We start from the raw sequence: 27,494 nt of genomic DNA on the forward strand, positions 1-27,494 counted from the left end.
TGAGGGGACCACCCCTTGAGGGTGGGATATGTTCAAAGTTTTAATGTTAACATATTCTGTTGCCTAGCTACTCCTTCGGAGCAAAGTCTAATACCCCATATGTGACGAATATGAAGAGGCGGCGACTGTCGGAGGACTCAGAGAAAGGAATTTTACAGGTAAGATTTTACAAAAATTCCGTTTTTTTTGATTAGCTAATTAATCCTGTAATTAATACAGACCCCTCAGTAAGCCCCCCTCCCACTACAGACTCCTCAGTAAGCCCCCCTCCCAGTACAGACCCCCACAGTAAGCCCTCCCACCCAGTACAGACCACTTAGTAAGCCCCCCTCCCAGTACAGACCCCTCAGTAAGCCCTCCCATCTAGTACAGACCACTTACTAAGCCCCCCTCCCAGTACAGACCCCTCAGTAAGCCCTCCCATCTAGTACAGACCACTTACTAAGCCCCCCCTCCCAGTACAGACCCCTCAGTAAGCCCTCCCACCTAGTACATACCACTTACTAAGCCCCCCCAGTACAGACCCCTCAGTAAGCCCTCCCACCTAGTACAGACCACTTACTAAACCCCCCTCCCAGTACAGACCCCTCAGTAAGCCCTCCCACCCAGTACAGACCACTTAGTAAGCCCCCCTCCCAGTACAGACCCCTCAGTAAGCCCTCCCATCTAGTACAGACCACTTACTAAGCCCCCCCCCTCCCAGTACAGACCCCTCAGTAAGCCCTCCCACCTAGTACATACCACTTACTAAGCCCCCCCCCCCCAGTACAGACCCCTCAGTAAGCCCTCCCACCTAGTACAGACCACTTACTAAACCCCCCTCCCAGTACAGACCCCTCAGTAAGCCCTCCCACCCAGTACAGACCACTTAGTAAGCCCCCCTCCCAGTGCAGACCCCTCAGTAAGCCCTCCCACCTAGTACAGTATGTACTGGGTGGGAGGGCTTACTGAGGGGTCTGCACTGGGAGGGGGGGCTTACTAAGGGGTCTGTACTAGATGGGAGGGCTTACTGAGGGGTCTGTACTGGAAGGGGGGCTTACTAAGTGGTCTGTACTGTACAGACCACTTAGTAAGCCCCCCTCCCAGTACACTAGTACAGACCCCTCAGTAAGCCCTCCAACCTAGTACAGACCCCTTAGTAAGCCCCCCCTCCCAGTACAGACACCCCAGTAAGCCCTCCCACCCAGTACAGACCCCTTAGTAAGCCCCCCTCCCAGTGCAGACCCCTCAGTAATCCCTCCCACCTAGTACAGGGCTTACTGAGGGGTCTGCACTGGGAGGGGGGCTTACTAAGGGGTCTGTACTAGGTGGAAGGGCTTACTGAGGGGTCTGCACTGGGAGGGGGGGGCTTACTAAGTGGTCTGTACTAGGTGGGAGGGCTTACTGAGGGGTCTGCACTGGAAGGGGGGCTTACTAAGTGGTCTGTACTGTACAGACCACTTAGTAAGCCCCCCTCCCAGTACACTAGTACAGACCCCCCAGTAAGCCCTCCAACCTAGTACAGACCCCTTAGTAAGCCCCCCTCCCAGTGCAGACCCCTCAGTAAGCCCTCCCACCTAGTACAGACTGTACTAGGTGGGAGGGCTTACTGAGGGGTCTGCACTGGGAGGGGGACTTACTAAGGGGTCTGTACTGGGTGGGAGGGCTTACTGGGGGGTCTGTACTGGGAGGGGGGCTTACTAAGTGGTCTGTACTGTACAGACCACTTAGTAAGCCCCCCTTCCAGTGCAGACCCCCCAGTAAGCCCTCCCACCTAGTACAGACCATTACAAGCCGGTGTAGCGCCGCAAATGTGACATGTCTAAGTAGCTGGGTGATCGGGGGAGGATGGCGAATGTGTGTTGCGGCAGAAGCTGTGGCAGTACAGGGGTGCTGGAGACGGTTAGCGCTCACCTCTCGTCTCCGACGGAGCCCGGCGGGGGAATTTCACCCGGCCGGCAATACTTCAAGCGGCACGGCGGCCGGCCGGGGGCGTGTGACGTCACGCGTTGACGCGTCGACGCATTTTCCGCACGTCGACGATTTTTTGTAGTCGACGAGTCGTGGCAGCCCTACTACACACTTGACGAAAATCGGACGAAATATCCTCCGATTTTTCTCTCTCATGCTCAGTGGTCATAACCGTTTTTAGTTGACAGTGCATAATTTTCATGAAATTTCTCGTCCAATTTTTTTATTTTTTTTTTTGGGTCATTTGTTTCTAGACTTCCGGGTCATCAGCAACTTCAGATCATGCGTGGTCTTTCGTATCCGATTTTTTGCAGACATACTGCATACACATTAAACGAAAATTGGTAGTCTGGGGACAGACGATAAAAATTTTGGTGTTTGTCCCTCCGTTTTTTTTCATTGAAAATGTCAGCATCGGCTGCTGAAAGTTGTGTACACACTAGCCGAAAATCGTACGATTTTTACCTCGGGCGGGAATTTTCGGCAGATTTTCTACTAATGTGTACCCCACTTAAGATGAGGATCAGATTAAATTTTATGGCAAATTACTGCAGAAAACCAGTTAATTCCAAGGGGTTCACGTACTGTTTGTGCTGTAAGCTTCAATTTATTACATTTTTGTTCTTGATTCAACCCCTTCCCACCCAGGCATCTTTTCAAAAATGTTTTAAATTCGTTGTGGTGGGAAGGATCGGCGATCATGTGGCCACCCCAAATTTTCTGTCACAGTGGTAACATTATCATGATCTGGTCCCACAGGCTACTAATAGAACTGTCTTTGACAGCTCAGTCTCTGTGCTAGGAGTGCGCTGTCAGCACAGAAATATCAGCTGCCCAGCGATGCATATGTGCTGTGTGGGCTTTAACCTATTCCGCAGCGGCCTAACGACAAATATTGCTGGGCGGGGAATTCACCTTTCCAGGTGGATGTCATATGAGGTCCTCCGTTAATGTGCCCCATTGGCCACGCTGCAGTGCGATCAGACACAGCGGATGACTCGTCAGTGCACAGGCTGCTGCCAGTACCACGTGATTGCTGTGATCAATCACAGCAGATCACTTGACAATTGTCCACAATCAATGGCTTTTATGCCATCCATTATGTACTATTGTGTCGATCTCTGCGGTTGGCCACAGCAATCACATGGTACAGACAGGACCAATCACAAATAAAAAAAAAAATCTAAATCCTGAGCTAAAATAGTACTACAATATCTTTAAATCAAATGTTGACAGCTGCACTCGCTATTATCCACACATCAAATAATATAAACCTTATACAACCATATACGTGTTGCGCTCTCATAAAATAATCATTACAAGTGTGATAAAAAGTAAAAAATTACCCAAAAACCTAAATCGCTATAAAAAAAAGTCCAGTGCAAATAAAATTAAGTGAAAAGTGCATCTAAGCAAAAACTACAATGTCCCTAATTCCATAAGTTGAAATTCTCTTCCAAATTACCACAGTGCACCCACTCATGTGACACAAATTCTGCTTACCAGAAGGTTAGACCCCAAGGCATAGGAGGTCTAACAGCGCTTTTGGGGAGCAAGTCCCACTAATGGCTGGAAAAATCAGCAGCCTCCAATCACATCACTTGTTAGCTGGATGAATGAGAGTGAGCCTCCACTTGCCTCAATGGGTTAATGAATGGATGTCAGCCTTCCCATCTACAATATGCTGTACTGACCGATGGATCAGAGCCTGCACTCCCACAGCCTGTTGCCCGGATGAATGGATAGCTGAATGTGTATCTCCACTCACTTAGTCTACCACTAAGAGCCGTCCATCCCAGCAGATTAAACAGACAATCCACTCCCCAGCCACAGAAAAGACAGCATATAAAAGAGGAATGGAAAACCGCTCATGGTGTAGCAATCAATAAAAATGTATTTAAAAAATCGGTATCTTCTCACATTGATGTAAAGTCAAACAGCTTGGCAAACTACTACATCCAACACCCAGGCGGACATGATGCTGTCACTGCATTAACTCAGCCCTACGAGTTTCGTCCAAACAATAGTTTTTGCTTGGATGCACTTTTCCATTCATTTTATTTGCATTGGACTTTTTTTTTTTATAGTGATATAGTTTTTTGGATTATTTTTTACTTTTTAGCTCACTTGTAGTGATTATTTTATGACAGCACAACACATATACATTTGTATAGGGCCAATCACAACCCATCTGTACCATGTGATTAGCTGTGGCCAATCCCAGTCAACCATAATAGTAAACACCAAATTAATAGATGCAATCATACTGTGTTAAAGGAGAAGTAGAGCCAAAGCTCGTTGCCCGGGGATCAGTGGCATTCGATTGCTCGGTTCTCAGTGTTGGAGGCGTGGGGGGGGGGGACATATTCTGCAATGGACAGATGCTGCATCCACCTAGGTAAGTATGAATCTAAAAAAAAAAAAAAATACATCTCTTAAGTGTTTTTACATACTGTCACCAGTGTCCCTGATCACCGCCACACCAGTTATTTCACACATAAAGAAAGTGAGCACTGGTGAAACCAAATGTAGCAACAGCAGCTAGCACACAACAGTGAACATATAACTGTCAGAAAGACATGTAAACAAAAACTGTATCACCAGTTATGATGATACTGTATTGCACTTGGTAACAGTATGTAAAATTTAAAAAATTGTGAAACAATTTTTTTTTTCTTTTTAATTTCATTTTCCAAAAAATTGTGACAGAATTACAAATTCACAAGCATCACCATGCCTCTTTCTATGTACAAATGTTAAGATAAAATTGCCTCACTTTCTATGAAGCATTTTGCACGATCATTTTTGATCCATTTGTTTAATACCTTGATAACATTGATTTATTTTGCAAAACTTATTATATTCATGCGATACATTTATTTTAGGATTTAGCGTATTGACTTCACTTTGAATTTAGGGCCGGTTTTATCTTAACATTTGTACATGAATCGTATGTGGTGACACTACTATAATTGGCAGCTTTATTCTTTACCATCACCACGTGATCGTGGTCCTACCCCCCTCTTTTTTTTAATATACTCATATCTTTTATATATATTATTTACCTGTTTGATCTTCTTAAAATACTTCATTGGTAGCGCATCAGGCTCTTTTTATCCCATGCCTCTTTCTAAATACCTTGGACTGTCTACTTTCCAAAAAAGAGCCATTTGGGGGATATTTGTACTGTCCTGGCATTTTTGGGCATCAAGGAATGAGATCCGGCCATCAGTAAATCAGGATTGATCAATTTTTTTAGCTGTATATGCATAGTTTGTGAAGTCTCTAACTTTCCTACAGTCTAAATAATAAACACTGATTTGAGTTATTTTCCCCAATGGAATGTAGCAATATAGTTTGGCCTAAATGTATAAAGAAAGATTATTCTCAAAATTTCATAACGGAAACGTAGAAAAACAAGTGTTTCAAACTGTTCGGTCTTTTTTTCATTTATTTAGCAAAAAATAAAAAACCCAGTGGTGACTAATACCACCAAAAGGGAACTCTTTGTGTAAAAAAAAAAAAAAATAGATAAAACTTTCATATGGGTATAGCCAGAGATGTATAGTAACTAAGTAGAACTACTTCACTACTGTACTTAAGTACCGAAAGGCGGTATCTGTACTTTCCTAGAGTATAATTTTTTTCTCCTACTTCCACTTTTACTTCACTACATTTTTTCGATGATTTCAATACTTCTACTCCGATATTTTTTTTTTTGTGCTGCATAGTTACTCGTTACAATTATAAAAATTACCACTGCCAGAACAGTAGATGGCAGGTTTCATGAAGCTCAAAACATGTGTATTATCAGCGCATACAAAAATAAATGCTACTGTATGTATAAATAAAATGGTCTACATATCTGCTGTTAAGGGGAAAGAGAACCTCCCCCAACCAAGGAGAGTCACAAGCGTACATAGACCTTTTTTCTGGTAAGAGGCTGATTTTCCTTTTTTCACTGGAGGTTGAGAGCACAGGTTTTGCAGCTTTGTTTTACTGGAAGAGTCTATTTGGATATTATTTTGCACTTACCTTCATCTGCTGGGTAAGGGGGAAATCCACAAGGTGGTGGGAGTCTGCACCTATTATTTGGAATAGCACCTGTTTGATTCCTGCACCTTTGAAAATATATTCATCTCATATATATGGTATTAGGGCATTATGGCATTATATATATGGACTTTTTATTGACTTTGATTTCATACACTATTCCTTTATTTCATTATTGGAATATATTGTTTATATATGATTTTGCGCACCAATAAGCTGTGGAGAAAAAAAACATGCAGGGAAGAGAAGGAGGGATGCTTTAAAGGGGGAAGGGAGGGACATACTTTATATGTTTTTGTTTTACAAAAAGTTACAGCCAAAGGAATTGTGATTGTCCTTTAGGTTAATCATTTGAAATAATAAAAAACAATATGATGTTCAAACTTTTGACTTCTTTCTTTAATAACTACATAACATAGTACTTGTACTTTTACTTTCAGTACTTGAGTAGCAAAATTAAAAAAAAAAACTACTTGCAATACTTAAGTACAAAAAATGTTGAATACTTTAGTACTTCTACTCAAGTCACTTTTTGATCGAGCACTTGTACTTTTACTCAAGTATGGGTTTTGAGTACTTTATACAAGTGTGGGTATAGTGTTACATGACCACGCAATTGCCGTTCAGAATGTTACAGCGATGAAAGCTGAAAATTTAGCCTTAGGAGGAAGGGGATAAAGGTGCCCGGTATTGAAATGGTTACACTCTTTTGTCACTTCACATATGTGTTACAGGGGCAGCAAGAGGTTACAGAACCTTTTTAGGGGTCAACCTTATCCTAATTAGGTCTAGTATATATGTTGTTTTATTATTTGCTTATCCCTGTAAGTGTGAATTTCAGTAGCAGCCATTGGCCAGTAATCATGTTTCTGTAAAAAGACTTTACTTAACTGAATACTGACTGGATGCTGTGGGTTATTGTACTTGGCACTTAGGTATGCTTTATGTATGTACCTTACTCATTTTACCATTTTTTTTTTTTTTCTTCTTCAGCCTTTTCATCTTGTCCAATGAAACTGTGAACATCTGGAGTCACTTGCTAGGCTTCCTACTATTCTTTAGTTTAGGTATTTATGACATGATGTCTGTTTTGCCTTCTGCAAATGCTTCCAGGGAAGACTTTGTTATCTGCTCCATCTGCCTATTCTGCTTTCAGGTAAACCTATTTGTTATAAATACAAAATACTGTTTTTAGGTATACTTTTCCAGCACATCGTTTTTTTTTCCCTTACCTACTAGAACAACACTCAATAGAAATCCGACTCTGAAGTTCGAAGGGAAGCCAACGCTTTCTGCAGAGGTCCACAGAAGCCCTCAGCGATTCTCCTTCCTACTTCCATGTCATTGCATTACACAGTAGTGATGTGAAGGTTGAGGCTGGGTTCACACTTAAATTGGATGCAGCTCACAGCAGGGGTTTGGTGTGTCCCTGTTCTCCGTTTCAAGGATGCATCAGGCCCGGATTTTTGCCTGAAATCAGACCTGAAATGGAGCAAAAGACGCACAGGACTTTTGTGCAATCCGCTCCTCAGCCACCACAGGGATGTGTGAACCGGCTCCATTGAGAGCAGGGCACACTCTCCTGTCATACAAATTGGATGCAGGGAAACCCACATCCAATTCACACTAGTGTGAACCCAGCCGGAAGGGAAAAACTATTGAGACCAAAAAGATTCACAGGGTTTTGCAAAAAGGGCTTAGAAATGTTCTAATGTTGAAAGGTTTTTTCGTACTACTTAAGTAGCGGTTCACCTTTCAATCTGGTTTGTATGGCAAATTATCCTTATGGGTGATAGGGAACCAATCCTGTTATTACCATGTCAGCTATAACACTCATGTGCATGTGATCATTCACATGCAGGCTGGAGGCTTTATTGACAAAATTAGGCTGCAGAGAAACACCGCCAACTTCAGGCTGCAGTGAGATATGTAGTGCCGTATATTTATTAGTGTAATTGTCAAATACAATTTCATTATTAATGTTTAATAGAAAAAAACGTTTACATTATTTTCACATTTCATTTCCAGCCTATAATAAAACATCCAGCCTATAATAAAACAGTTTACCAATTAAATGTTCTTAAAAATGATTTAGGGTATGCAAATTAGTCATAGTTAACCTTAGCATTACCTTGCCATAGTTAATGGTAAGGTAACTAACACATGAAGACACAGCTTTTTGGCCTGGACATCTAGCCATCAATAACCTCCAGACACAAAAGCTATAGGGAAAAAAAATCTCCCATTCCACATTATGCAGCCTCTTCCTATCTTGTAAACTGAATTTAGGTATGACCAAGTATAAAAAAAAAAAAAAAAAGGGCCACTCAAACGCCTCCCGTTCATTCTTTCATTGGTTCAACATGTATTAATGTACAGTATGTAGTGTGCACCCCTAAGTTTGCTATCGTATTTAAGTACAGTAAAACCTTGGATTGAGAGTAACTTGGTTTGAGAGCATTTTGCAAGACAAGCTAAATATTTTTACACATTTTGACTTGATAAACAAGCAATGTCTTGATATACAAGTAGCGTCAGGTTGAGTATAAAAGAGAAGAGAGGCGCCTCTAAGTGTAGCAAGATGGTTACATTTAATGAAGGTTTAACATTTAGCAACTCACATGGTTGATGATTAAAACAGGCACACCTAAGTATGCAGGCATCCGGGGTAAAGCTGTCCACATAGATCATCCTCTGCACCGCCATCGACGTCATCCATTCCACACTGCACTCCATGAGCACTTCAAGCCTCGCTTTCATATCGCTCTACTGCAGGGTAGTCTTACCAGACACGATTGCATACTGACAGCGGTGAGAGCCAGGGGTGCGGAGGATGGTCTATGTGGACAGCTTTACCTTGGATGCCTGCATACTTAGATGTGCCTGTTTTAATTCATCAACCATGTGAGTTTCTAAATGTTGAACCTCCACTAAATGTAACCATATTGCTACACTTAGAGGCGCCTCTCTTCTCTTTTATACACTGTATCTCCTGCTGGATTTTGCTTCTAATGCTTCTTTGCTTCTTCGCCCTAGTGGAGGCTGCCATTTGTGGCTGGACATTTTATGGTTACACATTGCTATAACCTTTTTAATATGGATTATAAACTGAAGGATTTATGAATAAATGGTTGTGGAACGAATCATCTGAGTTTCCATTATTTCTTATGGGGAAATTGGCTTTGATATAAGAGTGCTTTGGATTACAAGTATGTTTGTTTCTGGAAATGAATTCTGCTCGCAATCCAAGGTTTTACTGTATCTTATTACCTTCGTGACAGATTTGTTGCCTTGGGTGGTCTGTTACAAACATCATCCAGCTGTCTGTAAGCTGCAAAAAAAGGGGTAAGGATGTAGAGACTGCAGGGTATGCGGTGCAATGCACCTGTTAAATTATTACACATTATACAAACATGATTCCAAAAAAGTTGGGACACAACAAATTGTGAATAAAAACAGAATCCAATAATGTGGAAGTTTCAAATTTCAATATTTTATTCAGAATACAACATAGATGACATATCAAATGTTTAAACTGAGAAAATGTATAATTTTAAGGGGAAAATAAGTTGATTTTTAAATTTCATGGCATCAACACATCTCAAAAAAGTTGGGACAAGGCCATGTTTACCACTTTGTGGCATCCCCTCTTCTTTTTATAACAGTCTGCAAACGTCTGGGGACTGAGGAGACAAGCTGCTCATGTTTAGGAATAGGAATGTTGTCCCATTCTTGTAATACAGGCTTCTAGTTGCTCAACTGTCTTAGGTCTTCTTTGTGGCATCTTCCTCTTTATGATGCGCCAAATGTTTTCTATGGGTGAAAGATCTGGACTGCAGGCTGGTCATTTCAGTACCCGGATCCTGCTTCTATGCAGCCATGATGTTGTAATTGATGCAATATGTGGTCTGGCATTGTCATGTTGGAAAATGCAAGGTCTTCCCTGAAAGAGATGACGTCTGGATAGGAGCATATGTTGTTCTAGAACTTGGATATACCTTTCAGCATTGATGGTGCCTTTCCAGATGTGTAAGCTGCCTATGCCACACGCACTCATGCAACCCCATACCATCAGAGATGCAGGCTTCTGAACTGAGCGCTGATAACAACTTGGGTTGTCCTCTTTATTCCAGGTGACATGGCATCCCAGTTTTCCTAAAAACTTCAAATTTTGATTCGTCTGACCACAGAACAGTTTTCCACTTTGCCACAGTCCATTTTAAATGAGCCTTGGCCCAGAAAAAACGCCTGCGCCTCTGGATCATGTTTAGATATGACTTCTTTTTTGGGCTATAGAGTTTTAGCCGGCAACGGCGATTGGCACGGTGGATTGTGTTCACCGACAATGTTTTCTGGAAGTATTCCTGAGCCCATGTTGTGATTTCCATTACAGTAGCATTCCTGTATGTGATGCAGTGCCGTCTAAGGGCCCAAAGATCACCAGCATCCAGTATGGTTTTCCGGCCTTGACCCTTACGCAAGAGATTGTTCCAGATTCTCTGAATCTTTGGATGATATTATGCACTGTAGATGATGATAACTTCAAACTCTTTCAAATTTTTTTCTGAGAAACTCCTTTCTGATATTGCTCCACTATTTTTCGCCGCAGCATTGGGCGAATTGGTGATCCTCTGCCCATCCTGACTTCTGAGAGACACTGCCACTCTGAGAGGCTCTTTTTATACCCAATCGTGTTGCCAATTGACCTAATAAGTTGCAAATTGGTCATCCAGCTGCTTCATATATGTACATTTAACTTCTCCAGCCTCTTATTGCTACCTGTCCCAACTTTTTTGGAATGTGTAGCTCTCATTAAATCTCAAAATGGGCCAATATTTGTCATGACATTTCAAAATGTCTCACTTTCAACATTTGATATGTTATCTATATTATATTGTGAATGAAATATAAGTTTATGAGATTTGAAAATTAGTCCATTCCTTTTTACTCACAAATTGTACAGTGTCCCAATTTTTTTGGAATTGGGTTTGTACATTGGTGCTGATTGGGGATATTTTTTAAAATGTACTTTTACCCTTTAAGGCATTTTCACACCTATAATGCGTGCTAAAACGCGTGCAGAGATTTGCCTTAATTTTTAATGGTGCTAGTTCTCTAATGTGCAGTGCATTGACATGCGTTGGCCAGATACATGCTGTGTTGTTTTTGTTTTTATATTAGTAATGTATAGATATATGTTTATAATGGTTTTTAATAGGAATGTCAGCGCATGCCAATGCATGACAGCACACCTACCGAAAGCAATCAAAACACATGAAAACAAAGACGCATGTTTTCTATAACTAGGTGATACACTATGGGGGAGATTTACTAAAATTGATGCACATAGAATCTGGTGCGGTTGTGCATAGTAACCGATTGGCTTCTAATTTTAGCTTGTTTAATTTAGCTTTGACAATAAAACCTAGAAGCTGATTGCTTACTATGCACAGCTTCACTAGCTTTTGTGTGCATCAGTTTTAGTAAATCTCCCCCCAATATGTCTGAACACCACAGGCTATGAGCACTGCTGTTTGCAGGCCATGACAGTGAGGTTAACACAGGGTAATTTGCTTCTATGCTTTGTAGTTCTTTATAAATGTCCATATAATATACAGTGTATCCAGAAAGTATTCACAGCGCTTCACTTTTTCCAAAATGTTGTTATGTTATGACTTATTTCAAAATGGATTAAATTCATTATTTGCCTCACAATTCTACAAACAATACCCCATAATGACAATGTGAAAGAAGTTTGTTTGAAATCTTTGCAAATTTATCAAAAATAAAAATTGAAAAAAAAATCACATGTACGTAAGTATTCGCAGCCTTTGCTTAATACTTTGTTGAAGCAACTTTGGCACCAATTACAGCCTCAAGTTTTTTTGAGTATGATCCTACAAGCTTGGCACTCCTATTTGTGAGCAGCTTCTCCCATTCTTCTTTGCAGGAACTCTAGAAGAAGGATGGGGAGTGTCGGTGCACAGCCATTTTCAGATCTCTGCAGTGATGTTCAATCTGGTTTCAAGTCTGGGCTCTGACTGAGCAACTCAAGGACATTCATAGAGTTGTCACTCCTTTGTTATCATCACTGTGTGCTTAGGGTCGTTGTCCTGTTGGAAGATGAACCTTCACCCTAGTCTAATGTCCAGAGTGCTCTGGAGCAGGTTTTTTATCAAGGATGTCTCTGTACATTGCTGCGTTCATCTTTTCCCTCAATCCTGACTAGTCTCCCAGTTCCTGCCGCTGAAAAACATCCCCCACAACATGATTCTGCCACCACCATGCTTCATTGTAGGGATGGTATTGGCCAGGTGATGAGCAGAGCCTGGTTTCCTCCAGACATGATGTTTGCCATTCAGGCTGAAAAGTTCAAACCTTTGTTTCATCAGACCAGAGAATTTTGTTTCTCAAGGTCTGAAAATCCTTCAGGTGCCTTTTGCCAAACTCCAGGCAGGCTGTCATGTGCCTTTTACTAGGGAGTGGCTTCCGTCTTGCCACTTTACCTACAGGCCTGATTAGTGGATTGCTGCAGAGATTGTGGTTCTACTGGAAGGTTCTCCTCACTCCACAGAGAAACGCTGAAGCTCTGTCAGAGAGACCATTGGGTTCTTGGTCGCCCCTCCTGATTAAGACCCTTCTCCCCCAATCGCTCAGTTTGCCCAGACCATCTGCTCTAGGAAGAGTCCTGGTGATTCCCTTCTTCTTCTATTTACAGATGATGGAGGCCACTGTGCTCATTGGGACCTTCAATGCTGCAGAAAGTTTTCTGTACCCTTCCCTATATCTGTGCCTCAATACAATCCTATCTCAGAGGTCTACAGACAATTCCTTGGACTTCATGGCTTGGTTTGTGCTCTGAGATGCACTGTTAACTGTGGGACCTTATATAAACAGGTGTGTGCCTTTCCAAATCATGTCCAATCAACTGAATTTACCACAGGTGGACTCCAATTAAGTTGAAACATCTCAAGTATGATCAGTGGAATCAGGATGCACCTGAGCTCAATTGTAAGTGTCATGGCAAAGACTGTCAATACTTATGTACATGTGATTTTTTTTTTTTTTAATAAATTTGCAAAGATTTCAAACAAACTTTCACATTGTCATTATGGGGTATTGTTTGTAGAATTTGGAGGAAAATAATGAATGTAATCTATTTAGAATTAAGGGTGCAACATAACAAAATGTGGAAAAAGTAAAGCGCTGTGAATACTTTCTGGATGCACTATATGTATCAGCAAAGCCTCCTTTAAGCATAACCTCCTTATACATTAAAAAAAACATCAACCTAATAAAGAATATGCAAATTAAATGTGCATTAAAAAAAAAGTCATAAATGACCAAGACGCCCTGCAACCGAAAAGGCATTGTACTGTGGTACCATGTACAGTAATCCATTTTCAGGCAAACTCATTGTGTTTGCAATCTGCTTTTGGGGGGTCGTTAGGAATCTGTTGGCACCCGCAGCAGATTGCACACCCAGTGTGTTTGGAATGCAATGTGAAAAACACTTCCCGCACTGTGTTCGGTGAAAAAAGTTACTTGCATGATTAAACTTCTCCTCCACTCCAACACTCATATATCACTCCAGATATAAGAAAATAGAAAACAACTCATAGTGCTCTCTTTCAAATAATTGATCCCCTTGGAGTCGGCACCTCCCGTCCCTTTAATAGGTTTAGGATGCCGGGAGGCGGGGCAGGGTTTATGATTATGTGACCACCATGATTGGCAGAAGATCCCTGCTTGCGATCGGGAGCTTTTCTTTACTCGCCAGTAACTGTGGCGGAGCGCGCAAGACTCAGGCTCTCAGTACAGCTGTATTTGCACTAATGCATGCAAATATGCGGCAGCTCTGCGCAAAGGCCCACCCACTGAGAATTCCACATATATGAGTGCGGGCGATGCCAAGAGGGTAATAAATATGAATATCCAATTTACTTACATCAAGGAAGATAACAGAAGGAAAACTCCACTTAGCATGAAATCTTCATCTGGAAATGTACAGACGGTTGGTGCAATTTACAATCTCCTGCCCTCCTGCATAGTAAGAAGAAGCAAACAGTATGTTCCAGGTGAAGACAGAAGCTTGGACTGTGTCAGGTAAACTCATAGTAGATTAAAATTCAGCCTGTCATACTGTAGGTCACATCCTTCCAGTGTTCCTCTAGAGCAGCCAGTCTCAAGTAGGGTTCCTACAGTGGTTGGAAGCTAAGCTGAGGCTGGATGATCTCCCATCTGATGGTGCCTGCATAGTTCTGGGTCTAACACCATTTGGCAAAGCCAGCAGAATGACACTGATGATCTTTTTAGCTGTTCATTGATCACCAATGTAGGGCGCATTTTTCCCATGACCCAAGAAAAATTAATTTTAGCAGGGATTCCCAGTGACCCGAAAAACCTTTTCAAGGAAAAAATATTGAGTAATAAAGGTTGCTCTAGGGCAGGGTTATGCAAACTGTGGCCCTCCAGATGTTGCAGAACTAAAAGTCCCATGCGGCATAGCAAGATTCTGACAGCCACAAGCATGACACCCAAAGTCAGGCATGATGGGACTTGTAGTTTTGCAACAGCTGGAGGGCCACAGTTTGCATACCCCTGCTCTAAGGTATGCTACTGCCTTTTTTAGTTACTATGCAGGAGCGTCTGATTTTTTTTTATGCTACATTGAGCTATTGCAGTCCGAGCAGCTGAAAATAAATTTATTTTGATAAAGGTACATATTTTTCATTAAATCATGACAATATATATTAGATGCCTATTGCAGGACTAAGGGCCAGTCTAAATTACAATTTTTGCACTCTGGATGTGTTTCTGCATGGCATTTTGATCCAATTCAGTGTGTTTTTGATGCATGCCTGTGCATTTTTCCCCTCCTTCTTTTTTTTTTTTTTTTTTCTTCCTTCATCTCAGTTGAGGACATGTGCATGCTGGTGCATTTTTCTGTGTTCCAGAGGCATTCCATACAGAAAAAATACAACCTGTTTTACTTTTGTAGACTGCACTGGTGTGAACTAGGGCCATTGGACTCCATGTTAAGCACTGTCCATGCATTTTTGATGTAGAATAAAAACACACTGGACTGCATATGGTGCGAACCAGCCCTCAAAATATTGTAGGTAACAAGGCTTTACATGCGTGATGTGCTGATAGTGGTCTGTCTTTTGCATTATTCATCATTTGCAATGCACATTGTAAATAAATGCATCCCTTTTTCTTTTTTTAGGTCTGCATGTTATGTTCAGTGGGATATCACCTCTTTTCTTGTCACCGTTCAGAGAAAACCAGCCGCCGATGGATGGCATTGGATTACGCAGGCATTTCAATCGGCATCTTGGGTTGCTATGTCTCTGGGGTGTTTTATGCTTTCTACTGTAACAATGTAGGTAATCATTCATTCTCAGTTTTCCTACTTGATCAGTGAAGAAAACCATTCTTTTCCTGGCTCAAATCAATTAAGCCATCACATTGGATTCCAGTGCCCCAGGCAAGGTTTTTATTTTGTATTCTCCAGACCTTGAGTCTTATTTATCTTGCTAATGAGCACTGTTGGGAGCTGAAGTCCACATAATTTTCATGAGTGAATTTCCATATTAAAAATAATGAGTGAAGGGACATTTGAACTCATGCCTTCTGTGTGTCCTGTTTGAACACGCTTTGCCAACTGCATCTGCACTATGAGAGCTTACGAAGCAGTACTTCAAAAAGAGTCTTTTATGGCAGGAAAGCAAATGTCAACCAAGCCATTTGGGGTTCATTAACTATAGTCTTTGATTGGGGAATTGAGTGGGTCAGTGGACTGTCACTGGATTTCTAAACCGATTATCCATGGAATTCTGCATGAGTTCAACTTCAGCCTATATATTCCTTTAACTAGAAAAAAATAACTTAATATTAACGGTTTTCTTGACAGAGCCCTAAAATGCATTCAGCTTGTCTTTATAATGTGTATGGCACATCCTTTCCCTTTGGAAAATCCTACCTGTCAAAAAAATTACCTTAAAGGAGAATTCCAGTTAAAATGTATGCATTGTTCTCTGTGCCACACACACCTGCACCATCTATTGGTGGAATCTGGTATTGTGCGACCATGATTTGGATTCTGATTAATGATCTAAAGGGGGAGTTCAGCAGAGAGTGATACAAAGGTGGGTGTGTGTGGTGTCTTTGTTTTCTCTTCAATCAATACTATCCTTAGCTATTTTAATTAAAAAGGCCTGGTCATAAAGCTCCCCTACAAAATATTATCAAAAAGAGTCTTGAGGAAAACCACTTCTACTCTGTGCTCGTTAAAAAAAAAAAAAAAAAACCTGTAATGCTCTGTGCATCCAAAGTCAAGAAAACCAATATGAAATCATTTTATAATCAATTGCTGACCAAGCCTTTTCTGGCACCTTTTGTTTAAAAGTTTAAATCAGTATTTTTCTATCGTTCATTGACGGACACAGTCCTCTGATGCATATCAGTAGGGTTATACTGCCCCCTACAGGAGTAGGACACTAGGCAGAAAAAAGATCTGGCTATGCCTATGGGCAGTCTCTGGGGGTATACCCTCTCTCTTCCTGCATAGTTTGTCAGTTTTAATCTGCCTAGTCAGGAGCAAGGACCTAGTTCCTTGCTGGGATCTTTGGTCCTGGCGTAAAAGTGTTTTTTCATATAGATAATTTTTAATAGCTAGCTTTTTTTTCTCCGGATTTTTTTCCTATGAGATCTACAAGCAACTATGCCGGATTTGGGCAACGGGCTGGATGTATAGATCCAGTTTTTACCACAGCTGGCCAGTGAGCGCACGCAGACCTTAGCTCCGTGCTGGGTCGGCCGCGACATAGTCCCACTGGACAGGGACTGGCCCCGCGAGTTAAACATCTGGCAAGGTCGCAGCGTTCTTATTTGGCCGACAGCCCCCCCACTTTGGGAGAGAGGGGTTCTGTCAAGAGATGGCGACCGCCTGTATTCCTGGTACAGTGAGTAAATGTTCCCCCCTCCTTCCCTGGCGGATTTTGGGGTGGACGTGGGCCCCTCCCTGGGACGGTTGGACGCTCACAATCCTGGGTTCCCCTCTGTCCTGTTGTGCAACCCCCCCCCCCCCCCCCTCACGCAGGGGATTTTTTGGGCCTACCTGAGGCTGGGACCACGTTCTCAGGCCGCATGGGGAGGCTAGGGGTGCGCCGTCGGCGGCGCTCGGACGATCGTGCGAGGGGGGGGGGGGCCTCGGTTGGTTCTTCCAGAGGCTCCCTGATGATTGATGGTGTTGGGAGGTCTGTGGGGTCCCCCTGTGAGTCCTCGTTTGCCACGCGGGGCCACCATTTTCTTGTAGCCTTATGTACTACAGTGACTGCGGCCATCTTGGTACACCCGTTTTCAGCCATTTTGCGGTAGAAAATCTAGGTGGGAGTGCCTGGAGGCGTTTTCCGGTGGGTGGAGCCCATCCCTTCACCCTGGGCAGTTTCAATGCTCACTTCCTTTTGGAGAGCTGCTGCTGACACGTGCAGACGTTCTGGGACTGGCTGCTGCATTTTGGGGACAGTGAATTCGGGGGGTCTATCTCTCTATGTTGGGGGTCTTCAGCGCGTGCCTAACCTTCGGGGGGCGCTGTAGCGCTGTGGGACCATTTTTTTTATTGAAAAACAAAAAAAAAACGTGTCCCCTCCTGACCCCCTCACGGAGGCTGCAGGGCCTTCCGGATCTCAACTGTCCACCGATGCAATTTCAGTGGTTCTGGAAGCATTTGTGTGCCGGGTGGAGGTGGCCTTTAGAGGGCGGGGTGCGAAGAAACGACCCCCACCTACCCCTGCCTCATCTGATGTCTCGGACTCTGAGTCTGACTCAGCCACCGCAGACGTGGGTCTCCCGGCCGGGTCTGTTACCTCGCGCCCTGTCTCCTCTGATAGTGAGGATGACATTTCTACCTCTACTGATGCGCAAGATAAGGCACTGGTAGACGCACTGGTTGTTTCTGTGCATGAAACCCTGAAATTGGAGGATACGGCTGCGGCCACACCTGGGGCATAGGTTACTTTCGGCACTCGCAAGCCATCCAGGGCGGAAAAGATTTTTCTCTTCCCCTGCTTATTTTGCTGGCCTGCTCACAAAAGAATGGGACCGTCCAAGACATTCCCCTGGGGTGTCTAATTGGATTGCTAGAAGCTACCCTTTTGAGAAGTCTTTGGTAAAGAAGTGGACGGTGCCACCTAAGGTGGATTCTCTGGTCTGCAGACTGAATAAGGCTACCGTTTTTCCAGTAGAGGAATCCCCGTCCTTTAAGGACCCAGAGGATAGGAAGGCTGTGCTGTGGCCCGCAATATGTACTCCCTGGCGGGGACTGCACTGAGACCTGTGTTTACTATGGCTCTTGTCACGCAGACGCTGACTGAATGGGCAAAGCTACTGCTTTGTGACTTGGAGGGTAAGCCTGTCCCTCCTTCCTTTGGAGAGCTGTTTAACCAGCTGGTGCAGTGGCTGAAATTTGTTTGCGATGCCGCACTAGACACTGCCCCTATGTTGGGTCAACTGTCGGTTTCGGCATTGGTTATCAGGCGTATGCTCTGGCTGAAGTGTTGGTCTGCGGATCAAGCTGCTAAGAAGGCCCTAACAGAACTTCCCTTTCAAAGGGAACCGCCTGTTAGGCGCTACCCTGGATGACATTATTAGAGTCTTCCACAGGCTAACAAGAGTAAGGACTCTCCCCGTAGACGGGGTCCGTCCTTTTCAGCTCACAAAACATTTTCTCGTTCCTCAGAGTCAGTCGGTAAGGCAAAGCCCTTCGAGACTCCCTCGGGTGGTTCCAAGCGACCCTGGTTTGGCAAACAAAAGTCTGGTTTCTTTAGGACTGCGGACAAGGCCTCCTCGGCGTGAAGGTGTGCCCTCACCCATGACTGGGGTGGGGGGACGCCTTTTCCGGTTCTTGGACTTGTGGCTGCCCTTGATCCCAGACAGATGGGTTTGGGAGGTCGTACGGTCAGGTTACAAGATCGAGTTTCGATCCGTCCCTCCGGTCAGGTTTTTCCCTTCCAATGTCCGTCTGTCCCCGGATCGCTTGCGGACAGTGCAGGACCTGGTACAACAAGGAGTGATCGTTCCGGCTCCGTATGCGGAACGCTTTCACGGGTTTTATTCCAACCTGTTCACAGTTCCCAGGAAGGAGGGCAAGGTGCGTCCATTCCTGGACCTGAATGCACTGAATGTTTTTGTGCGCATTCAAAAGTTGGAATAGATTCGCACGGTGGTGGCTTCCCTACATCAGGGGGATTTCCTGGCTTCCATAGACATCAAAGATGCCTACCTTCACATACCTATCTGTGCCGCTCACCAACAATTTCTCAGTTTTTCAATTGAGGAGGATCACTATCAGTTTGCGGCGTTACCCTTTGGTCTCGCCTCTGCTCCTCAGGTCTTCACAAAGGTTTTGGCTCTGGTCCTGGCGCTGTTATGTGCTGGCATCTGTGGATGCTTCCTTTGGCCGCAAGGTTTTGCAGGCTGCTGTCTAGGGGTCTTCCATGAGGGTGTTTACTTTTTGGTTTTCAGGTGGACCTCATCTTGTTGTTTCTGATGAGTTCTATGTTTGTTTGGGGACTGTTTTTTTCTGCTGTTCCCACCCCTCATTAGGGTACTGCTTTAGGACGTCCCTACTTATATGCATCAGAGGAATGCATCCGTCAATGAACGATCGAGAAAACTGGATTTTTGACTTACCGTAAAATCCTTTTCTCTTAGGTTCGTTGACTGACGCAGTACCCGCCCCTCTAAACTTGAGTGGGTTGGTGTTGTTTTCTCTGACACTGCTTTGATTCAAAACTGACATCCTATGCAGGAAGAGAAAGGGTATACCCCCAGGGACTGCCCATAGGCGTAGCCAGAACTTTTTTTCTGCCTAGTGTCCTACTCCTGTAGGGGGCAGTATAACCCTACTGATATGCATCAGAGGACTGCGCCCGTCAATGAACCTAAGAGAAAAGGATTTTACGGTAAATCAAAAATCCATTTTGTTTGCTAGAAAATTACTTGGAACCCCCAAACATTTTTATTTTATTTTTAGCAGAGACCCTAGAGAATAAAATGGCAATTGTTGCAATATTTATGTCACACAGTATTCACACAGCGGTTTTTCAAACACAATTTTTTTTTTTGGACCAAATACACTTAAACTAATTTTAATGCAAAAAAAAAAACACAATATATAACCCAATTTTTTGGCAAAATATAAATGTTGATGTTATACTGAGTAAATACCTAACATGTCAAGCTTTAAAATTGCACAAGCTCGTGGAATGGCGTCAAACTACGAAATGTAAAAATCTCCATAAGCAACATCTTAACCTCCCTGGTGGTCTGATTATGTCCAGATTTCTGTGCTAAAAGCGGTACATTCTTTTGCATGGAAATCTGTTGTTTTATATTTAAAAACTCACCTTCCCCTGTGATTCCCCCCGCTGTCCTCCCAGCCGATGCCGGCACCCGTCTTCCGGTTCCGCGGGGTGAAACCGGCGGCAGTTTCAAAAATGTAAATACACTAAATTACATGATACAAAGTTGTGATCCTAACGGATTACACTGTATAATGCCATTTCAGCACAAGATTGCACCTGGTGACTTTCCCAGTGCCCTGCCTGTGCTTTTCCAGTTCTTTGTGCCTGGAAAATTGAGAAACCACCATGGCGTCCAAAAAGCGCTCTTTTTGCGCAAGAGCGCTTTTAGCTGTCGCTGTTTTCCAGTTCGTCTAAAATCGCTCTTGCGCAAAAAGAGCGCTTAATGGACGCCATGGTCGTTCAAAATTTTCCAGGCACAAAGCACTGGAAAAGCACAGGCAGGGCACTGGAAAAGTCACCAGGTGAAATCCTGTGGTGAAATGGCATGATACAGTGTAATCCGTTAGATCACAGCTTTGTATCATGTCATTTGTGTATTTAAACTTTTGAATTTGCCGCCGGTTCCACCCCCCCCTGTGTTGCAATGCTTGCAGGGAAGGGAACAGGAAGGCAAGTACCAGCAATCGGCCGTGCACGGAGTGGGGAGAGAGTGTGAGGACGCTGGGGGAGCGCAGGGAAGGTGAGTAACATTGCGGGGTAATCCAGAGTGTGGCTCGGGGTTACAGCTTTTGGTACTGAAAGTTAACCCTTAGCCACACTCGGGAATACCTCTAAGGAGGTTAAAAAAAATATACAGGTTACCTGTTTAGAGTTACAGAGCAGGTCTAGCGCTAGAATTAGTGTTCTCGCTCTTACGTTCGCGGCGATATCGCGCATGTGTGGTGCGAACACCATTTACATATGCATGCGCTACTTAAATATGCATTCACTTCTGCATGGAGGGATGGGGGCTCTTTTAAAAAAAATGTTTTTGTTGCCTTATTATTTTATTTTTACACTGTCTCTTTAAAAAAAAAAAAGTCAACATCCCTTGTAATAGAAATAAGGGGGACAGGACCTCTCTATGGAGAGGACTGGGGTCAGTAGGGCCCCAAATCTCTCTACCTTTTGAAGGTTAACTTCCCCAACCCCCAAGAACATAGAGGTGATCAGAGAAGATCTGGTCTCTGGTAGTCTCATTGGCCCCCAGTCGGATCGTTTCTCAGGTGCGGCCGTTAAAATGGTAAGCCCGACAAACACCGGGGAGTGGCAGGAGGGAGCAACCTCTTCTGCTGCTTCTGAAAAGGATCAAACCACACGGACCACTTTCATGAGTAAGCCAGCTGAAAGAAAAATATTGGGGTCATGGCTAATGGCTTCAGTAAACCACTTGCAAGCCTGAACGTATATATACGTATTGCGGTTGGCAAGTGGATAAATTAAAAAATTACCACCTAAAACTGGCAGCTGTGGGAGGGGTACTTTAACCACTTCAGCTCCACAAGATTTACCCCCCCCCCTTCATGACCAGGCCATTTTTTACAATATGGCACTGTTACTTTAACTGGCAAAACTGTACCCAAATAACATTATGTCCTTTTTTTCCCCCACAAATAGAGTTTTCTTTTGGTGGTATTTGATCACCTCCTGCATTTCTTTTATTTATTTATTTTTTGCACTATAAACAAAAAAAGACCGACAATTTTACTTTCTGCTATAAAACACATCCAATAAAAAAATTTAAAATATCAAATGCCTTCATCAATTTAGGCCAATATATATTCTGCTACATATTTTTGGTAAAAAAAATCCCAAAAGGCGTATATTGAATGGTTTGCGCAAAAGTTATAGCATCTACAAACTATGGGATGTTTTTATTTATTTTAATTTTCACTAGTAATGGCAGTAATCAGCAACGTATATCAGGACTGCGATATTACGGCGGATAGTTGGGACACTGACACTTTTTTTACACTTTTTCGGGGACCAGTGACACTAATACAGTGATCTCTGCTAAAAATATGCACTGTCACTGTACCAATGACACTAGCTTAACATCAGGGGCGATCAAAGAGTTAACTGTGTGCCTAGCCAGTGTTTGTGTGCTGTGTGGTACCCACTGATTGGCTCCCGCTATGTGTAGCCACAACGGTAGAGACGCCGGCAGTGCCTATACGCGCCCGCTACCCAGAAGTGTGGGATCATGTATATAAACTTGATCCTGCGCACAGCTGCCGCCCTGTAGTAGTAAAACTGCTATAGGGGGGTCGGCAAGTGGTTAGGGTTCCTTGCATGGTCCCTCATTGCTTTAATGTTTAAGGAAACACTGCCCAGGCAAGACAAATATTCTCTGTAAGAGGTGTTCCCTAACCCCCTTCACATGCCTTGTCTGCTTTCCCTTGCTGCTCCTTTCTCCCAGGGCAACCAGCTTCAATACCCGGCACTAGGTTTATATGCTCTTCTCCCCTGTGACAGTGCTTGGGCCTAGCAGCCAGTTGATTTTAGTACTACTTGTGATGGAGGCAAGAGTGGTAAGGGAGGGGAGGCAATGTAAAAAATGGGAGGGTCAGGGGCCCTTTTGCAGAGACCCTGCCTCTCTGCACCGACGGGACGGATCTGCTGGAAGGGGTTTTACTGGGGTGATGCCTGCAGCTAGCAGCATCACCCCAATACCGCTCAGCTCTCATTACAAGGAGAGGGAGGGGCCGTGTCTCCCCCCAAACCCCCCCCCCCCCCGCTGCCTTCTGCGGCTCGCCCGGGTCCCACCGGGAGACCAGAACGACCAGCTGGCACATCCGCCGGCCAGCCAAAGGCAAGAACAAAGCCGAATTTTGCTCTAATCGGGTCTCCAATGTAAAAACCCGGAAGCGATGGGGCATGACATCACTTCTGGGTACTGGAGCCTTAAAGGTGCCATATTTAAAAAAAAAATGACAGCATTCAAAACAGCCAAACAATGCTTTTCATTTCAAAGGAGGGATCTGGGGTCTTTAAAACCTTAGATCCCTCCATAAAGAGCACCTGTCACAAGGGATGTTTACATTCCTTGTGACAGCAATAAAAGTGATCAAATTTTTTTTTTTAAATGGATAGTGTAAAAAAATAAAATAACAAGAAAAAAAAATGTAAAGCGCCCGTCCCTTCGTGCCCACGCGCCAAAGCAAACGCATACGCAAGTCACGCTTGCATATGTAAACAGTGTTCAAACCACACATGTGAGGTATCACCGAGATTGTTAAAGCGAGAGCAATAATTCTAACACAAGACCACAAGAACTCTAAACGGGTAATCGTTAATTTTTTTTAAAGCGTCGCCTATGCATATTTTTAAGTACCAAAGTTTGTCGACATTCCACGGGTGTGCTCAATTTTTAAGCATGACATATTGGGTATTTATTTACTCAGCGTAACATCATCTTTCACATTATACAAAAAAAATTAGGCTAACTTTACTGTTTTGTTTTTTTTTAATTCATGAAACTATATTTCTTCACAAAAAAATTGTATTTGAAAGACCGCTGCGCAAATCCCAAATACCATGTGGCACAAAATATTGCAATGATTGCCATTTTATTCTCATGCTAATATATATATATAAGTAATTTTCTAGCAAAAAATATGAATTTTAACTTGTAAGCAACATATGTCAGAAAAAGGCTTAGGCTCCAAGGGGTTACACAAAGTAGGCCTAAATTTAGTGGTGGTCAGGAGCATTTGTTAGTATTGACAATTTTAAGGATAGATTCAACTACTGTTATTCCTATACATGTATGACTGTTGGAGGCATGGAGACCCCATTACCAGAAAATATGTGTTTTTATCATAGAGGTAGATCTGATTACTTCATAAGTTTCCTAGTAGATCTAACAGTTACCTTTACTTTACACAGAGCAATAACGCTAGTTAAGCACATATTACATGTAAACATCTGAATTAAAAAAAAAACAAAAGTGTTAAAACAAAACAGAGAAAAGTAGCAGTACAATCGCCAAAATGTGATTATAAATCATTGTATGCATGTCATTAAAGCACTGTAGTTACAAAATAGCTACCATCACAAACTCCTAGAAACCCAAAGTTCCAGTGTGCCTGTATAGCAAGCTTGAGAGCTCTATTCCAGCAGATGATGGTTAGGTTGTGGCATGTGATGGGCTTTAGTACATTAAAGTTGCTACCAAAAAAATAGATAATTGCCAATAAAAAATAAATAAATGTTCACATAGTTGAGTAAATAAGGTGAAGCTGTGTTCTTGGTGAATGCCCAACAATCATGGCCAAAATGATTTCTGCTTGTACATGATTGGATGATGGAAGTGAACATGACTTCATCCTATTCACAAAGCTAAGTGCACATTCAATATTTAAAGTAGATGTAAACCCTCACATATACCCAATGAAGTGAACAGCCTCAGATGATACACAGAGATTAAACAAGTCTCCCTACATACGTTTTACTTGTATATGTGCTGTCTTCAGCTTGCTATATTCTTTAGAAAGTGAACTTTGTGTTAGAGATTTTTTCTTCCTGTTCCAGCACTGGGTGTGGATTCTTGGCATACACTGTATTGGCAGCTGATTGGGGAAAGGCACACACCCCCCTCCACATAGGCAAAGGAGGGAAGGAATGTGTAGAGCTGTGCTGTGAATAGACCAGCTCTCTACTAATCCATCTCTATGCACCCACCCCAACACAAATTTCCAGCTGCTTTTATCTCCTGTGTCGGAGAACTTGTCAGAAGTTATCATACTGGTAACAGAGGAACGGAGCAGCAGAAAGACACGGGACTTAGGGCTTTGGAGAGAGATAAGAAAACACTACAGATCTATGTGCTTAGGTCAAATTTCATGAATCAGGTTTACGTCCACTTTAATGTTAAAATAACCTTTTACAAAATGAACCATCTTTATTGTTTGCGTAAATCAACCCCACTGTTTGTAATAATACCCTAGCTTACCTTAAAATGGTATTAAACACAAAACCAAAAATGTATTATATTGCAGCTTACTAATCGTTAGATGTAGTGGTTGCATTCATTTTCTTTCTTTTGGCATTTTCCCTCTGTTTTCACCTAGTGATCTGGCTAGTAACTCGCCTCCTGTATTAGTGAGACACATCTCTGGAGGAATGAGAACAGGAGGCACAGCAGACAGTAGCACTGAAAGTGTGGGGGAGGGGAGTGTTAAATATATTAGCAGATTTAGAACCACTAACAAATTCAAGCCAAACTCCAACTTACAATCCATACAGGAAACTGTTTTTTTTTCCTTTTGGGATAAAAGTTTTACATAAATTAAAAAAAAAGCTGGTAGTTTTTGGAAAAAAAATATTTGATACTTTCTGCTAGAAAACGTATCCAATAAAAAAATTTAAAAATCGAATTTCTTTGTAAATTTAGGCCAATATGTATTATGCTACATATTTTTGGTAAAAGAAAAAAATCCCAGTAAGTGTATAGTGAGTGGTTTGTGCAAATGTTATAGCGTCTACAAACTATGGTATATAAACTGGAATTTATATTTATTTATTTTATACTAGTAATGGCCACGATCATAGACTTATAGTAGGACTGCAATAGTATGGCGGGCAATCTGACACTGACACTTTGTGGGAACCAGTGACCCGCCGATCAGCGGGTGCCAGTGGTCATACATTTGCTGACACCTGCTGATTGGCTTGTGCTGTTACCAATCACAGCACAGCTGGCATACCCCCTACCCTACAGTGCTGGTTCACATACTAGATACGTGCTCTGGCAAAGGAGAGCCTCTCTACCGCTGTTCCCCTATGTGAGATGGTTGGCAAGCGGATAAACACCCCGCCAGTGTTAAGCGTTTTATCTCATTCATGTAAACTGATACTGAGAGTTTGTGCTGTGAAAAAAAAAAAAGACTTGCTGGCTGGATCACCAGATGAAAATGGAAAGAAAGCATGAGCCTAAAAAAGGAAACTAATACATCAATCATCTCTAAGAATTGGTAAACTGCAATATAATAAATGTTTGCTTTTGGGTTTAATACCACTTTAAGGACAGTAAGAACAGTATGCTACTGGCTGGATACATTTTATTTTATTTTTTGAATACTTAAGCAAATCCAGGATACATCAGACTGGTCTATCTGAGGATATTTCCTTATTCCCAAATCACCTTTCAGGACAGCACCTGGAGAAGAGTGCAGCTCCACCCAATTTTCCCAGGAAACACGGCAGCCTTTTAAATCCCTCCTTTTCCACCATGCCTTCAGTTATTGTGTTTTTTCCACTATAGTGGAAGTGCTGCAGGGAACCAGGGGGCTGCGCTCTATCCAGGTGGAGAAAGGGTAGACTTACCTCTAGGCTTTTTGTGTGTGCATGACCATCCCAGCACCCCCCCCCCCCCCCAGGTATAGGGAAGGGTGGTGTTCCTGAACCTCCGGTCCTTCCAGCTCAGGGGAGCAGTGCCTCGTCGGGGTGTCCAGCCTGTGTGCCCAGGAGCCGCGGGTTGTGGACTGGTAGACAGTCCAGTTGGGGAGCCGCGACATGTCCCCGCATATAATTCCTGGTGCTCTTTCAAGAGACTTCCAAGTTAAAAATTTAATTTCAGGTTTGGAATTCCTTTATGAAGGAATTGAGAAGGGGCTGGCAGCCAACACCCTAAAGACTCTTTCAGTTTTTTTTTTTGAGAAAACGTTATCGCAAGAAACTTTGGTTATTAGGTTTTTCAGGGCTTTAGCATGAAATAGGCCAGTAGCCCTTAAGGTTTTTCCCAATTGGGATTTATCTCTTGTGTTACAGGGGTTCCCCAAATCTCTATTTGAACCTTTTAGAGGAAGCATCTCTAAAGAATTTAGTTCTAAACACAATTTTTCTGGTGGCGATCAATTTGGCCCAAATACTGAAATTCAGGCCTTGTCAGTCGCAGATCGTTTTTTTAGTTATATTTCCGGACCGAGTAATTTTCAGAACGGATCCGGTTTTTCTTCCTAAGATTTCGAAGTATTTTCATCGTACTTAGGAAATAGTACTGCCTACTTTTTCTTCCGCTCCTGCTAATGCTAAGGAGACCTTTCATACCTTAGATCAGGGCTTCACAAATTTGCTATGAATCTAGGAGCTAGCTAAAAAAGTTAGGAGCCAGTTTTGTAGCGTGGGTTGTCCGCGCCCCAG

The 27,494-nt window shown here is 42.9% G+C and overlaps 1 protein-coding gene across 1 annotated transcript in view; it reads left to right on the forward strand.

Annotated features, from left to right (window-relative positions):
* Positions 1 to 27,494, forward strand: part of PAQR3 (progestin and adipoQ receptor family member 3) — a 62,873-nt gene that overhangs the window by 14,684 nt on the left and 20,695 nt on the right. The window contains exons 3-4 of the mRNA XM_082253588.1: positions 6,997 to 7,159; positions 15,233 to 15,388. Coding sequence (XP_082109714.1) covers positions 6,997 to 7,159; positions 15,233 to 15,388 — 319 coding nt within the window. The remainder of the gene's footprint in view (positions 1 to 6,996; positions 7,160 to 15,232; positions 15,389 to 27,494) is intronic.

The sequence above is a fragment of the Pelophylax lessonae genome, assembly GCF_965119305.1.
Source record: "Pelophylax lessonae genome assembly, chromosome: 1".
In the NCBI taxonomy this organism is placed as follows: Eukaryota; Metazoa; Chordata; class Amphibia; order Anura; family Ranidae; genus Pelophylax; species Pelophylax lessonae.